This window comes from Phalangium opilio, unplaced genomic scaffold (genome assembly GCF_054372755.1).
Source record: "Phalangium opilio isolate 3A_F unplaced genomic scaffold, DU_Popi_V2 ptg000662l_1, whole genome shotgun sequence".
NCBI lineage: Eukaryota > Metazoa > Arthropoda > Arachnida > Opiliones > Phalangiidae > Phalangium > Phalangium opilio.
In genome coordinates this window covers 2,063,360-2,078,955 of record NW_028324246.1, presented here as the reverse complement: position 1 = coordinate 2,078,955, position 15,596 = coordinate 2,063,360, and the positions used below count along the sequence as shown (strand labels likewise).

Here is a 15,596-nt window from a genome sequence, read left to right as displayed (position 1 = left end):
ATATTATTATATAATTTTTTATATTTTTGGTTTTTCTGAAAACACTAACATTCATTTAGGGATTCTAATAAATATTTCTGCGATTTGTTTTAATTCTACGTGGTTTATTTTTGTTTCTTACAAAGCCAACGACAATTTAGGAGGGAATTATTGTTTTTTGTGTTTATAAGATTGTATGTTTTTTTTTTTATAACAATAATTTTTTGCTTGCAAAAAACATCCAAGTTTGCTTAATTAATTAATTACGTTGTGAAAAAGTCTATTTTTAAAAAAAAAATTATATTTGGGATGCGTCGTTAATAAATTAATTAATACTAATGAAGACGTGAAAATTAATTATTATAACCAGAAGTAGGATAAGGGACTAGAAGTAAAGAGCTCTAGCATTGGTAATAGATCCTGGCACTAGTGATGAAATTTGAGGATTTTATGCCGCTTCCATCGCGCCTACACTAAAGAGAAAAAAATTGGCCGAGTTCCAAAAAAATTTCCTACCCCCTCCCCTCAACCTAAAGCCGCGAAACACGGACACGGGTGCTTGAATCTAGTTCGGCCTACCGCCACGAGCGTCTCACGTTTTTAGAGGGAAAATTCAGAAACCGCTACCAGAGGGCCTACTGTTGGTGTGTTATCAAGAATATTCACTTTCGCCAAGTGAAGAATTTGATTACCACAATACTTCTAGCCCCTTATCCTACTTCTGTTATAACTTAAAAGAATAAATAATTAAATGATTGAAATGAAAAATTAATTGTTAGTAGACGAGTTTCAAGGCAATTCTAATCTACTCTAGTCTTTGAGCGCCTTTAGTCTGCCCTAAAAATTTGTGGTTTACAGCGACTGAAAGACTATAATTAAATTATATCATAGCACCTGATGAAGAACCATTGAAATTATTTGTTTATATGATATGATAAACGTTTTAACGATACATCCCAAATTATCATTTTAATTAATTAATTTGGGCTAATTAAAGCCTAAATATAAAATTCAATTATGTCCTGGCTGGCGGAACGCTCCACAAGGACCCAATTGAATTCGCCAAAAAGCCACATACACGCTAGAAAATTTACTCGTTCGCAATTCTTTCATTTTGTGCAAAAAACCTAATTTTGTTCCCCCCAAAAAATGTATGATATCACAATCAATAACCCGCGCGTTATTATTTGTTTGTTTTCTTCATAAACCGTCATTAGCACATTTGAAATTAATTAAATTAATTAATCCTACAGGGTATTTATTATCAATTCAACTTAACTTTAGAAAAGGTAGAATTCAAAGTATTTAAATATAAAATTTAAATACTTTAGAGTTAAAGCTGTCCTAGCCATTTTATTTATTACCAAGAAGTGATATCTAGTTTATTAGGGAGAAGGTATAAGATGCCAAAGTGTTCGCGCGCCATAGTCCCAGCAAAGAGGAGAGAGAGAGAGAGGGGGAGATAGAAACGCGCTTTATAAAATCCGCTGAAAAATGGGAAAATAGGGGGGTAGTAAAACAATTTTCGGTAGGACGCACATCCTTTGCGCATGGGGGGATTGACCTCTTCGCCTTATCTCTGTCATCCCCTACGTCAACTGTGCACGAGAAAGCAGCGCACAGGCGCCGTGATGTACCGTAGATTTACCCCCGTTTTCACCACGCATGGAGCACGGCTGCCCAAACTGATTCTCTCTCCCTCTTTTCTCTCCTCTTTGGTCCCAGTCCCCCTTTCAAAATACAAGGGGGGACGTAAAAGGAGGCCGCCGGGCTATTTCGCCTCTCCTCAGTCGGAAAATACGTAATTTTCGTCATTCACGTCGCGCTGACGTGGTTTTCAAGAACCAATGAGAAGCTGGTTGTAATTTAGAAGCGGGGATTAACTCCGGACCTACTATACGTTTGGACTGGAGATAAAGCTACAAATGTGGCGCGAAAATATATCTTCTCCCTAGTAAACTAGATATCACTTCTTGTTATTACTATAGAATAAATAGTAAAAAAAAAAAAAAAATTGGAAAAAACATGTAGGCCAAAAACAAAATTCCCCCGGGTTTTATTTTAAAAACGGGAAACCTAAGAAGACGTTTCTCAAAGCAAATTGGAATCCCCTTTTTGATCAAATTCCAACCCTTAATTTTATATAAACATCCATTGTTGATGATATCTTGTAGCAGCGGTAGCGGCAACAAAAAAACGGCAACGATTTGAGCCTCTTAGCACATACAACTTCCATCTTCGTCCTTCATTTCTTTCGGCGGTTCTTGAGGCTTCAAAGGAATGGCTAAAAACGGTGGCGATTTTCAGAGTTAAGGGCAATTAAAAAAAATCAGATATCAAACAATAATTATTAAAAATTAATAAAATTAACGTGTAATATATGCCTATAATTAAAAAAAAAGAAGACCCAATTAATTTAATATAATTAAAGCACAGCATGCGACATTTACGGGGAGATAAAAAAATACAAAGCAAAAACATTAATTAAAAAAATACAAAATAAAAAAAAAATGCACGTAAAAAATTTTGGATTATAAATAAGACGAAAAAATAGAAATACACATTTTTCATTTAATGTTTTTTTTTATGTAATATTTCAGGTTTTTTTGTGTTTTTGTTTAATATCTGTACATGGCACACGCAATGTTTTAAAACAATCTTATTAGTTTAAATGCCTTTTAATTAAATTTAACAATATCATTTTAGAAAAATGATGGCAGCAGGCGCGAAAATTATCTTTTTTTTTTGTTTTTAGCGTTGAAAAAATGTAATGGTCCCCTCTCTTATAGTTAATGAAGCATTTTTATTTATTTTATAATTATTTTTATAATAAGTTAATTATTACAAGTCTGCTTATAACTTATAATAACGCACTTATGATACAACAATTATTTATATATTTATTTATATAAAAGTTACTTAAGTATATAGCTCTATTAATTAATTAATAATTATCTTAACCCTTAATTAATTAAATCAATAATTAAAACTTTTGTTTAAGATAATTTTTTGCACCGAAAAAAAAAAAAAAAAAAAATTATTTTCTAAAATTTCAAATTATAATTTTCTATACTTTAAGCAGCTTGGTCTCGCCTTACAGCTTAACAAACCGCTCAAAGTCTATATTATAAAGTAGTTAATCAATCTATCACCTTAAAACCCAATTAGTTAATTACAATTAACCCAAAAACAAGAAAGTTATTAATTTCTTGAAACAACACGCGCATTTTAAATTTAAAAAAAAAAATTGCTGAAACGCCGAAGCAATGAATGAATGTTTTTTGTACGAAAGCGATATACATTTCAAAAAATGGGCGGAAAGTTATTTTAACGTAGTTTTTTTATCGTTAATGGAGGGTATACGTTTGTTATTTTTCAAATTACTCTTAAATATTTTCAAAGTGAGATTACCGAGATAAAGTTTACTTAAAAATGACGTCATAGCAAAAAGTGGCTGCGGTCTTTTCTCATAATGAATATCTAAAACACTTTTTCTTTTCATTCAAGATTCATGGTATTATTCCTCTTAATTCTTTTATATATATAAAAATGCTACGAACGAATGAACGAACGAACTACTTTACCCAAGCATTTCCTGACGAATCTAAAAAATTAATTAAATTCATTTAAAAAGCACATTCACGTTTCTAGTGTTTAATTAAGCTATTATTTGAGCTATTTTTATGGCTTTATATTATATTTTTAAGGACGTATTATTAAATTTAAATTAATCGGGGGGGGGGGGGTAAAAATTTAAAATAAATACTTTTTATTCCTTGTTATTTAATCTTCTTCAAAACCAACCTATATAGAGATTCCGGTAAATATACATAAACCAGTTGAGTTTTACAATTTAATTTAACTCCCATTTAATTAAATTAATAATTTTGTGACTAAATTATAATTCCACTAAATCCGAAGAAGATATTTCAAAAGTTTTTAACGAATCTAAACAATACACAACCTCAAAGACAAAGACAAAAAAAATTTACACCAATAATTAAATTAATTAATTAGAAAAAAATTAAGACCGGTAATTAATGTTAATAAAACTGATAAATTTTATCAATTTATTTATTTCCGAATGTTCCCCCCACGAAAAAAAAATAAAACCTAAAAAAAAAATAATTCACTATAATTTTTTTAATCAAAATAATAAAAACAATTTATCGTTTTTTTATTATTCTAGAAGTAAATTTTGAAACGGGGGGAGCAAAAAAGGGAGGGGGAGGCAAAAAACACACTTATAAATGCGTGTATGTATAAAATATAAGGTGTTTATAACGTAAGTTCGGGTTTGGTGTTGGTATTGGTATAATAGACAAAAACGGTTAGCACGAACAACCGCCTTCTGGTTTGGGTGGTTCGCTGGGAACATCTTTGAGATCCACATCCACGACTGAAGATGGAATAATAGTAGTTTTTGCGAAGAGAGAGATAGAGAGAGTGGAACGGACACAAAAAGTAGCACGCGCAAGAAAAAGGCAAAAAAGTCAAGGAAAGGGATAACAAAAACTAACGGGAAAAATATTAAAAAAAAAATATATATATATATTGTTGCCCATAAATTTAATATAAAATAAATTAATTGAAATTAAATCATCTCATGCTTGAAAAGTTGGTTTAAAAATAATAAAAAAAAAAATTCGCAGACAATTCATGCTTATTTTTAATTGGTTGAATTTGAAGCTAGGCGTTTTTTAAAATTGGCCTATTTTTGCTAGTAGGCCTAACCCATAAATGTATATAGTGTATGAAAAATTTGAAAGGATACTGTCTTCTTTAGCTCTTTCCGTACTTTCCATTCCGGGTAACGCAGCCGCCACCCGTCGGAAAAGCTACAAAGATTTTAGGTTCACAGGTCAAGTGCTTGTTTCTAACAAAGGGAGTGTTTGATTTTCGTGCCTGTAGTTTGCAGAATACCAAATTGAAATTACATAAAGGGAGCTAACAGCTGGCTAGGGGGAAGATATAGTCTGACGTCACGCAGTCCCCACTGTGGTTGGCATTTTTAGCGCGTACAATACCGTTTCCAACCGTTAGGGGGGATGAATCTCCAGTAAGTGATAGAAGGGTGTGACGTTTCAGGGTCAGAATTGTTAGCTCCCTAAAATTACCAAGGCGCTAAGAGACTATAATCTGTACGAGAATAAAGATGAAATTCAAACTCGTTTAAGTGGTTTCGGTAGATTCTAACTATAGAACTACTTGTAAAGGGGTAATGGCAAAAGTGTATAGATATAAAAACCAAAAGTACACTTCAATAACAATTCCCTGCCTTTGACTGTAGACGGCAAGTAAACTGAGAAGCGAACTACCCTCCGCTCAACCGACTACAATAACTAACCAATCAAGGAAGAGATTCTTGACGTCATTGGTTTATAGAAAATTTAGAAATTAGTTCGTGATGCTGGCGATCCAAACGTTAATTTTTGGTACTAGATCTAGCATCTGCTACTTATAGAGCTATCTCAGAAGCCTTAGTAATACGTCACCCATGCTATTTGCCCAAGAAGGCAAGTGGTCCCAAACATGGCCACCCACTGCCAAAGCTAAGCCCGTGACTTTTTACCTAGGCATAGACGTCACAACTGAGATAGCTCTATTCATGGCTTGTTCCCTGTGCCACGGTCCGAAACGTAATTAGACGCAGTGGGGAGGGGGGGGGTCGACAATACTCTGGGATAAAGGAGGCGTCTCATATCACACGGCGCGAGCAAGTTTCAACAAAGTGTACTTTTTGTTTTTATATCTATGTACTTTTGATAACGTCTAAAATTACCAAGGTGCTAAGAGGCTATAATCTGTACAAGAATAAAGGTGAAATTCAAACGGATTTTAGTGGTTTGGTAGATTCTAACTATAAAACTACTTGTTATTTGTAAAGGGGGCTCTAAGGGGATGACAACATAGGGTGAAAATTTCTTTTGGTATTTCTGAAACCACAGGTTTAATTTACAATTTACCTGCTTAACATTGTATCCAGACTTAGCGCTAGTCTCAATAAACATGACGTTTAATTCTTTAGCTTTCCTTTCCCCTTCTTCCGCAGAAACTTGTCTAATTATAATTAATTTTAATTAAATATTTTCCTAATCGCGGCGAGGGGGGGGGTTCCGATTAAATCTAACCTTTTATCAGCCAGATCAGTTTTATTTCCAACCAACATGATTATAACATCATTTCCCCTCTCTGTTCTGACATCGTCAATCCATTTTGACGTTTGATGAAATGAATTGGCATCTAAGATCAAGGGAGGCTATTGTCAGGAGCGTTTCTCCCCAGGGGGTTAGGGGCGGGATCTAATAAAAACTCACTCGTGATATCATAGACAACAACAGCGACGGTAGAGTCCCTGATATAACTAGGGATAAGACTGCGAAACCTTTCTTGACCCGCTGTATCCCATAATTGCAATCTAACCGTTCGATCCTCGAGGTACATTGTTTTTGAGAGGAAATCAATTCCTATAGTCGCCTAATTTGTTCAATTTTTAATTAACTCGTTCATTAATACCCCAGGGATGGTCTATAGGTCTCTTACTTGATAAGTATTGTCAAAGCTATCGTACATAAATCTCGTGATTAGAGAAGTTTTACCAACTGTAAAAATTGTTTCAATCAACTTTAACCTCACAAAAAAAAAAAAAAATCGTAAATCTATCATTATAACTAGAATATAAGTTACCAGAAGGGGATAATAGAAGAAGGGTGACACTCTGTATCCTCTTAATACTTTAGTTATGTAAAGTCATTCTTCCCAGCTAGGCTCACCCTTTTTGTTTGCTTACACGCTCATCAAACTTCTAATGGTCATCGCACCGTAAGGTCAATTCTATAACTGTTTGGTACTAAATCCCCAGCAATCAACCACAAACCTCGTCTTGGGGGATGGACAAAAATCCGCAAACGCGTTTTGCCAAATAATTAAGCGCTAATAGAGAAATGATGAGGGAACTATTTATCGCGTATGTGATTCGGTTTAGTAACCTTGCTCCAAATGTAAAATGATGTTGGGAAGAATGACGTTACACTTACACAACTTTGTGGTACACTTCTCTCGAAGAGAAGTATTATATACTTCTGAAGATACTAACTATGATATTGACCCTTTTACTTTTTAATATTATAGAGTGTACGTTATAAATTATGCAGAACATTACGTAATCAATATTTGGAAATACTTTTAGATGTATAAGCGAATATAAAATGAACTGTCATTACTTATATGCCAGAATGGCGTTTTGAAATATTTGATTTTAGGGACTGATAAAATTATTGAAAGAGGTATTCCAACTTTTCAAGATTAAAGTAAGGACGAAATAGGTCATAAAGTGAATGTGACTAATGATAAACTACGCGTGGTTTTTCTTTAGGAACCAGAAAATTATTAATGGCACCCTCTAAAAGGGTGCATTGACTCCCACCGCAACCCACAGGTCAAAATGAGGTCAAGTACTTCAACATGTCTTAAGTGTTCTCCAAGTACCGAATATATTTCAAAGACTAGATAACCCTCGCGATTACACCCGAGCGAAATATAATTGAAATAATTGACATTTTACGACCAAGGCCCGTTAAATTTCTTGGGAGTGGTTGGCTTCGGACGATATTTTTCATCCCCTCTTTCCCCTTAAGAATTCCCTGACCCTTCCTTCCCGGAAGCCGAGGCTTCTTTCGGGTTTTCGGCGGAATTTCGCCTTTAAGCCTTGGCTATATATAAAGCAAAGTTGACTTACCGCTCTGCTCTCCTAAGAAAACTAACTTAAATTTCCTTAACGGATTGCCGAAATCACCGGACGAAGACATCCTTTGCTGCGTAATTAAATAAATACTCGGACTTGAAGAATCCAGCGACTGATTTTCGTCGAAATCCGCAATCTTTCACGGTTAAAAATTTTGACAACTCGACGGGTGAAAATAACTTAAAACCGCTCGCTCTTTCGGCGCCGGACTACGGAATGACGGCGGCACGGCCAGCATGTAGGGTATTACGTCATTGAAGCTCTCTCATTGGCTGTTAATTGACATTGTTTTTCCTATCGCATTTTCCATGGAGTAATTTTACCGTAGCGAAAATTGAAATGTTGACATATCAGCAGGTTCTCCAATAATACTACTCCATGGTATCAGCAAGCTCACCATGGAGTTATATTAGGGGAGTTGAGGTTGGGAATCGTGATATGGTTTACAACCTTTAGTGCTCAAAGACGGCTAATTGTTAAACGCGCAAATTTAAACATACTAAAAATATAATTATCTGGGATCTTTCCTATTTACGAGGCCGCCTTCGATAGTGGGATTTTTTTTCAGTAGGATAGTAGTAAAAATAGTAGTATTTTTCCTAGATCAAAAAGCTAGACCGATGACGGAGAAAATACTATGAACAGCTCTATTTGAATACTCATTAGGCATATTTCAGAAGCAACGTTTTCGTATGATTTTACTGTTTTAACAGTTTTTGATTATTTAACCTAATGTTCTCATCGAAATTTCCCAAAAGAAATTCATTTTGTACTATTAATGCGCTCAAAATAACGAAACATATGTCACCAAAGGGAACTTCCCCACATCTTGGCCTCTCAACCAGGTGTCTATAGTCGCCCTATTGTGAGGTCACTCCTAGTCTCGTCTGTCTCTACACGGAAATCAGTAAACCCCATCTCTACTGGCCTCTCAAGTAGGCCACTACTGACGCCTAGTTGAGCGGCCAGTGTAATAGTCCATGGTTCCATTTTGCTTGACTATTCTCTACTGGCCTCTCAAGTAGGCCACAACTGACGCCTAGTTGAGAGGCCAGTGTAATAGTCCATGGTTCCATTCTGCTTGTTTATTCTCTACTTGTAATGTTTTCTTGTTTACTAAACTGTGTTACTGTGTCGTTATCATTAGTTTAACGTACTATTAGTTAACGTTGTTTAGAAATTACTACTACGGATGTAAACATGAATAACTACGTTTTATTTCGTCACTGTCCCGGTTCTCTCTGCGTCTCGCTAGAGAGTAGCCTACATATATATATTGCTGAGGGGTATCACTAGCGACATCTGGTATATCTTATCGTTACATCTTTCCCCTCAGATAATCATTTAACCTAGGATTATTTTTTTTTTTTTTTTTTACATTTATCAAATGCCAGTTTAGATTTAAGTTACACAACCTTTGCTATATTATTAAATTTTGGTTTAGAACACGTTTTGGTTTAGAACACGTTAAATTATTTATCTTTAGTTTTAATACTTTTGTACTATATTGTTACTCCAGTGGATAGACAGTTAAATTGAATTGAAAGTTAAAGGTTCAGTCTTTTCGGTGGTCTGACTTGTCTGGTAGACCGCCTAATACTCTTTGACCCTGGCGTTAGGGTGTCATGTGTCCGTGAAGTGTCGCCGTTCGTTCTTCCGACTTGTGCGTCTTCCAGTGGCGATGATTGTACCGTTACGTTAGCTTGGGGTGTAGCATCCGGAACTACCGGTGTCGGAGTTTCTTGATAACGTATAGGAACTTCTTGAGATCTTGTAGGAGTTGTTTGAACTGGTGTAGGTGCAACTCTGACTGGCGACTTCGGGGTTGCTATCATCTGTGGTCTCAGTGGTGTTTGGCTAACCCGTTTTGGAGATGGTTGCTCGATAACGTGTCGTAGCTGCCTTCTGTTTCGACGAAGCGTAGTACCGTCTTCCATTTCGACGATATAGGACCTTGGCGCGGTTTCCTTGACTACCACCGCAGCCCTATTCCAAACGCCTCCTTCTGTTTCGACGAAGCGTAGTACCGTCTTCCATTTCGACGATATAGGACCTTGGCGCGGTTTCCTTGACTACCACCGCAGCCCTATTCCAAACGCCTTGCTGATTGCGAATGCGAACCGCCATCCCTTTCTTCAGCTTAGAGTGTTCTTTGCCTTTTATGGCTTGAGTCTGTTTCCTTATCGCGATTCCTGTAGCGTGAGGTTTGTACTCAGGTAGCCGCGTTCGCAACGATCGACCCATCAACAACTCGGCAGGCGAGTGTCCATGTTCCTGGGGGGTTGTTCGAAAACTTAACAGAGCCAGGTCGTAGTCTTGACCGGAATCCAGGGACTTTTGTAACAATCGCTTCGCGATCTGCACACCCTTTTCGGCCAAGCCGTTGGACTGGGGGTACTTCGGACTCGACGTGGTATGTCTGAAACCATACGTTCTTGAAAACTCTGCGAACTCTGAAGACCCGTAGGGAACGTTGTCGGACAATACCTCCAATGGAATGCCGTGTCTTCCAAAAATCTTCTTCATGGTCTTGATCACAGCAGGAGCGCTCAGGGATTTAAGGTCTTCTACCTCCAAGTAGTTGGAGTAGGCATCGATGACCACAAGATAATCCTTATTGTTACAATGGAATATATCTGTTCCCACCCGTTCCCATGGATTGGCTGGGGTGGGGCGCATTAGTAACGGCTCTTGCGTCTGTGTATATTGAAACTTGTTGCAGGTGGGGCAACTCTTGCAAGCATTTTCAATATCCCTGTTTAAATTTGGCCAATACAGCGCCTGTCGTGCGCGACGTCTGCATTTTTCGATCCCCATGTGTCCATCATGTATGAGTTCCAGAATACGCCCTCGTAGCGATTTGGGTATGACAATTCTTGTACCTTTCAGCACTATGCCATTGGCTTCTGTTAGTTCGGATCTCATTGGAGCGTACGTTGACGTTAGTCTGTCCGTATCTACCCATCCGTTTCGAATTTGTTCCTTGACCCTATGCAAAACTGGATCAAGTCGAGTTGCTTCTTGTATTTCCTGAAGCATATTCTCGCTGACTGGCAGTGATCGCACGATTGAGTTGATATGTACTTGCAACTCTTCATTTGTTTCCTCGCATAGCTCATGGTCCTCCTTAGTGATAGGTAAACTGGCTCTAGATAATGCGTCGGCCACTACCAAGTCCTTTCCCGGCTTGTACACCATGGTATATTGGTACCTGGCTAACTTGAGAAACAGTCTTTGTAGTCGAGGTGGGACTTCCGCCAAAACTCGTTTACCCATTGTTATCAGTGGTTTATGATCTGTTTCTAAAACAAAGGTTTTGCCGTACACGTATGTGTGAAATTTTTGACAGGCATAAACAAGACCAAGGCACTCTTTCTCAATCTGCGCATAACGCGTCTCGGCATCTGTGAGGGCTCGAGAAGCGTATGCAACCGGTTTCCAATGTCCCTCCTTGTTTTGCTGCAGTAGTACAGATCCCAAGCCACTGTTCGATGCATCCGTAGACAGTTTCGTAGGGAGACTTGGGTCGTAGAAGGTCAAAACGGGACTACTTGTTAGTGTATCCTTGATATACTGCCATTCCTTGTCGTGCTGAGGCAGCTTCTGTGGATCAGTGTCGTCCTTGAGCAGCGTGCGTAGATACCTTGTGTTTGATGAGAGGTTTGGGATATACTTTCCCACGAAGTTGACGAGACCTAAAGCTCTTTGAACTTCAGCCTTTGTTTGTGGTGTCGGCATGTGCATCACAGCCGCTACTTTGCTGGGGTCTGGCCTCATTCCTTCCTTTGAGATAATCTCCCCCATATATCGTAATTCCGTAGCACGGAAAACGCATTTAGCCGGATTTAAGGTTGCATTTGCTTGTTCCAGCCGCTTGAGCGCTGCACGTAACTGCTTGTCATGATCCTCCAATGTTAAACCCCAGACCAAAACATCGTCATGGATTGGGCGAGCTCTCTTGACACTATCAAAAATTTGACTAAATACTTTGTAAAATATTTCCGGTGCGGACGATATTCCAAATGGTAATCGTCGGAAACAGTATCGACCGTAAGGCGTGTTAAATGTTGTTAACAACTGGCTGTCGTCGTCCAACGGAATTTGGTAAAATCCCGATGCCGCATCGAGCTTTGAAAAATAGCCAGCACCTGCCAATTCGGCTTGAATTTCCTCCTTTGTCGGGATTTGATAATGTTCTCGCCTGATGTTTTGATTCAGTACTTGTGGGTCAAGACACAGTCTAAGTTGAGGGTCTTGCCGCCTTGCCTGACCATTGTCTGTTGTTTTGTCTGTCTTTTCAACTATGACTAGGGGACTAACCCAACTAGTAGGTTCATCTACTTTCCTGATAATGCCCAGGTTTTCCAAACGCTGTAGCTCCTGTTTAAGGCCTTCCTTCAGAGCAAACGGTACTCTTCGTGGTGGTACCACTACTGGTACAGCGTTGGCTTCGAGTTTTATGTTGCATGACGTGGCTAAACAACCAATTCCTGAAAAGACCTTAGGGAATTCCTCTAGTATTGTCTTTCTGAAATCTTCCTGTTCGTCTTCTAACGTAACCGCTGCAGTACTGACTCGATTCACCAAACCCAACTCTTCCGAAGTTCTTAGCCCTAAGAGTGGTACTAAGTGTGCGTCGACTAAGACAAAACTCGTTTTGATGGTAAAGTCTTTGTACTTGACATTTGCCTCAAACGATCCTAATGAGTTGATTTGGGATCCTCCATACGCAGTTAAATTTGCCTTCCGTGCAACTAGCTCTGGCTTTGGTTTCAGTTGATTGAACAGGTTGACTGGCAGTAAGTTCGTTTGCGCACCCGTATCGATTTTGAATGTGACCGGGAGATTTTGCAGTGACATTTCCTCCATCCAGTCGCGTGACCTTGAAATCTTGGTAACGGTCTCTTGTTCTTCGACTGCCGTACCGATAATAAAGTCGTTTTCTTCATCGTCCCTTACGTCATGTATCTTTCCTTTACTGTTGCTTTTGCAGGCTTTAGCAAAATGATTCCTCCCGTGGCAAAGTAGGCATTCCTGGTTATACGCAGGACACTTGCGTCGCTCGTGACTTCCCAAACAACGAAAGCAATTCTTTATGAAGCCCTTACCCTGTGGTTTGGCAGGGGGACACGCTGTGGTATTTTTCCCTTGATTAGGGGCCTTCCTAGTGTCAAATTGGCTTCGTTTCCCTTGTTTCTTTGCCGTAGTTTTGTGAACAAAATCAATTTGCTGGTTGTCTGCCGATGATGATTCTTGTTCCTCGAAGGATTTCATTTGCTTCTGAAGTGTTTCCGCTGCTTGGCATATCGCCATGGCTTTCTTATACGTTAAATCGGTCTCTGCCAATAACTGTTTACGCACCCTGACATCTCTTATGCCCGCAAGAATTTGATCTCGTATGATTGAGTCCTCTTGTGCTTGATAATTGCATGACTGTGCTAATAGCCGTAATGCAACGACATATTGTTCTATCGACTCGTGTTCCATTTGTAAACGACATCGAAAGACGTAGCGATCATGGGCTTCATTGCCTTTTGGCGTGCAATAATCTTTAAACAGCGCGACAACATTGTCATAAGTTCTATCCGTTGGTGCAGCGAATGTGAAAGTGTTATACACATCGATAGCTTCCTGACCCGCGATAGTTAAAAATAGGGAAAGTTTTTGCTTATCTGATCTTGCTGCTGCTGGTTCTGTTGCCATTTCGTACAGTTCAAAACGTTGCAGAAAAACTTTCCATGCGTGTTGTGCATTTCCAGACCGCAAACGAAGTTCCGGGGGTGACTTCACGTGTTCCGCCATGTTGTTTTTTAGTTTTAGTTTGGTTTTGCTATTACGCACCTTGACCGAGGCTTACTACTCTCGTTCTCCTCGAAAAAAAAACGTGATGTCAAAATTCTGGCACCATGTAATGTTTTCTTGTTTACTAAACTGTGTTACTGTGTCGTTATCATTAGTTTAACGTACTATTAGTTAACGTTGTTTAGAAATTACTACTACGGATGTAAACATGAATAACTACGTTTTATTTCGTCACTGTCCCGGTTCTCTCTGCGTCTCGCTAGAGAGTAGCCTACATATATATATTGCTGAGGGGTATCACTAGCGACATCTGGTATATCTTATCGTTACACTACTGGCCTCTCAAGTAGGCCACTACTGACGCCTAGTTGAGCGGCCAGTGTAATAGTCCATGGTTCCATTCTGCTTGTTTATTCTCTACTGGCCTCTCAAGTAGGCCACTACTGACGCCTAGTTGAGCGGCCAGTGTAATAATTAGTCCATGGTTCCATTCTGCTTGTTTATTCTCTACTGGCCTCTCAAGTAGGCCACTACTGACGCCTAGTTGAGAGGCCAGTGTAATAGTCTATGGTTCCATTCTGCTTGTTTATTCTCTATTGGCCTCTCAAGTAGGCCACTACTGACGCCTAGTTGAGCGGCCAGTGTAATAGTCCATGGTTCCATTTTGCTTGTTTATTCTCTACTGGCCTCTCAAGCAGGCCACTACTGACGCCTAGTTGAGAGGCCAGTGTAATAGTCTATGGTTCCATTCTGCTTGTTTATTCTCTACTGGCCTCTCAAGTAGGCCACTACTGACGCCTAGTTGAGAGGCCAGTGTAATAGTCTATGGTTCCATTCTGCTTGTTTATTCTCTACTGGCCTCTCAAGTAGGCCACTACTGACGCCTAGTTGAGAGGCCAGTGTAATAGTCTATGGTTCCATTCTGCTTGTTTATTCTCTACTGGCCTCTCAAGCAGGCCACTACTGACGCCTAGTTGAGAGGCCAGTGTAATAGTCTATGGTTCCATTCTGCTTGTTTATTCTCTACTGGCCTCTCAAGTAGGCCACTACTGACGCCTAGTTGAGAGGCCAGTGTAATAGTCTATGGTTCCATTCTGCTTGTTTATTCTCTATTGGCCTCTCAAGTAGGCCACTACTGACGCCTAGTTGAGCGGCCAGTGTAATAGTCCATGGTTCCATTTTGCTTGTTTATTCTCTACTGGCCTCTCAAGCAGGCCACTACTGACGCCTAGTTGAGAGGCCAGTGTAATAGTCTATGGTTCCATTCTGCTTGTTTATTCTCTACTGGCCTCTCAAGTAGGCAACTACTGACGCCTAGTTGAGAGGCCAGTGTAATAGTCTATGGTTCCATTCTGCTTGTTTATTCTCTACTGGCCTCTCAAGTAGGCCACTACTGACGCCTAGTTGAGAGGCCAGTGTAATAGTCTATGGTTCCATTCTGCTTGTTTATTCTCTACTGGCCTCTCAAGTAGGACACTACTGACGCCTAGTTGAGAGGCCAGTGTAATAGTCTATGGTTCCATTCTGCTTGTTTATTCTCTACTGGCCTCTCAAGTAGGACACTACTGACGCCTAGTTGAGAGGCCAGTGTAATAGTCTATGGTTCCATTCTGCTTGTTTATTCTCTATTGGCCTCTCAAGTAGGCCACTACTGACGCCTAGTTGAGCGGCCAGTGTAATAGTCCATGGTTCCATTTTGCTTGTTTATTCTCTACTGGCCTCTCAAGCAGGCCACTACTGACGCCTAGTTGAGAGGCCAGTGTAATAGTCTATGGTTCCATTCTGCTTGTTTATTCTCTACTGGCCTCTCAAGTAGGCCACTACTGACGCCTAGTTGAGAGGCCAGTGTAATAGTCTATGGTTCCATTCTGCTTGTTTATTCTCTACTGGCCTCTCAAGCAGGCCACTACTGACGCCTAGTTGAGAGGCCAGTGTAATAGTCTATGGTTCCATTCTGCTTGTTTATTCTCTACTGGCCTCTCAAGTAGGCCACTACTGACGCCTAGTTGAGAGGCCAGTGTAATAGTCTATGGTTCCATTCTGCTTGTTTATTCTCTACTGGCCTCTCAAG

General features: G+C 39.2%; 1 protein-coding gene across 2 annotated transcripts; it reads right to left on the bottom strand.

Annotated features, from left to right (window-relative positions):
* Positions 1-23: 23 nt before the first annotated feature.
* Rab6 (RAS oncogene family member Rab6) lies at positions 24-8,175 on the bottom strand. 2 transcript variants are annotated; one of them, XM_089862852.1, is made up of 7 exons: positions 7,718-8,172; positions 6,523-6,581; positions 6,297-6,456; positions 6,111-6,222; positions 5,946-6,039; positions 4,754-4,817; positions 24-2,263 (listed from the first exon to the last, which is right to left on the bottom strand). In XM_089862852.1, exons 1-7 carry the CDS (start codon positions 7,785-7,787, stop codon positions 2,196-2,198), a joined length of 627 nt encoding a protein of 208 aa, XP_089718978.1. In that variant the 5' UTR covers positions 7,788-8,172; the 3' UTR covers positions 24-2,195. The 2 variants fall into 2 exon arrangements, with proteins under 2 accessions (XP_089718978.1, XP_089718979.1); XM_089862853.1 differs by lacking the exon at positions 24-2,263 and adding an exon at positions 2,531-4,378 and having other exon boundaries at positions 7,718-8,175.
* Positions 8,176-15,596: the final 7,421 nt, after the last annotated feature.

Coding starts and splice junctions, on each gene's coding strand:
- Rab6 (XM_089862853.1), bottom strand. CDS start 7,787: ATGTCTTCGTCCGGTGATTTCGGCAATCCGTTAAGGAAATTTAAGTTA. Junction 6,040..6,110: donor ACTGATCTGGCTGATAAAAG/GTTAGATTTAAT, acceptor AATTATAATTAG/ACAAGTTTCTGCGGAAGAAG. Junction 4,379..4,753: donor GGAAAGAGCTAAAGAAGACA/GTATCCTTTCAA, acceptor TTCCATCTTCAG/TCGTGGATGTGGATCTCAAA.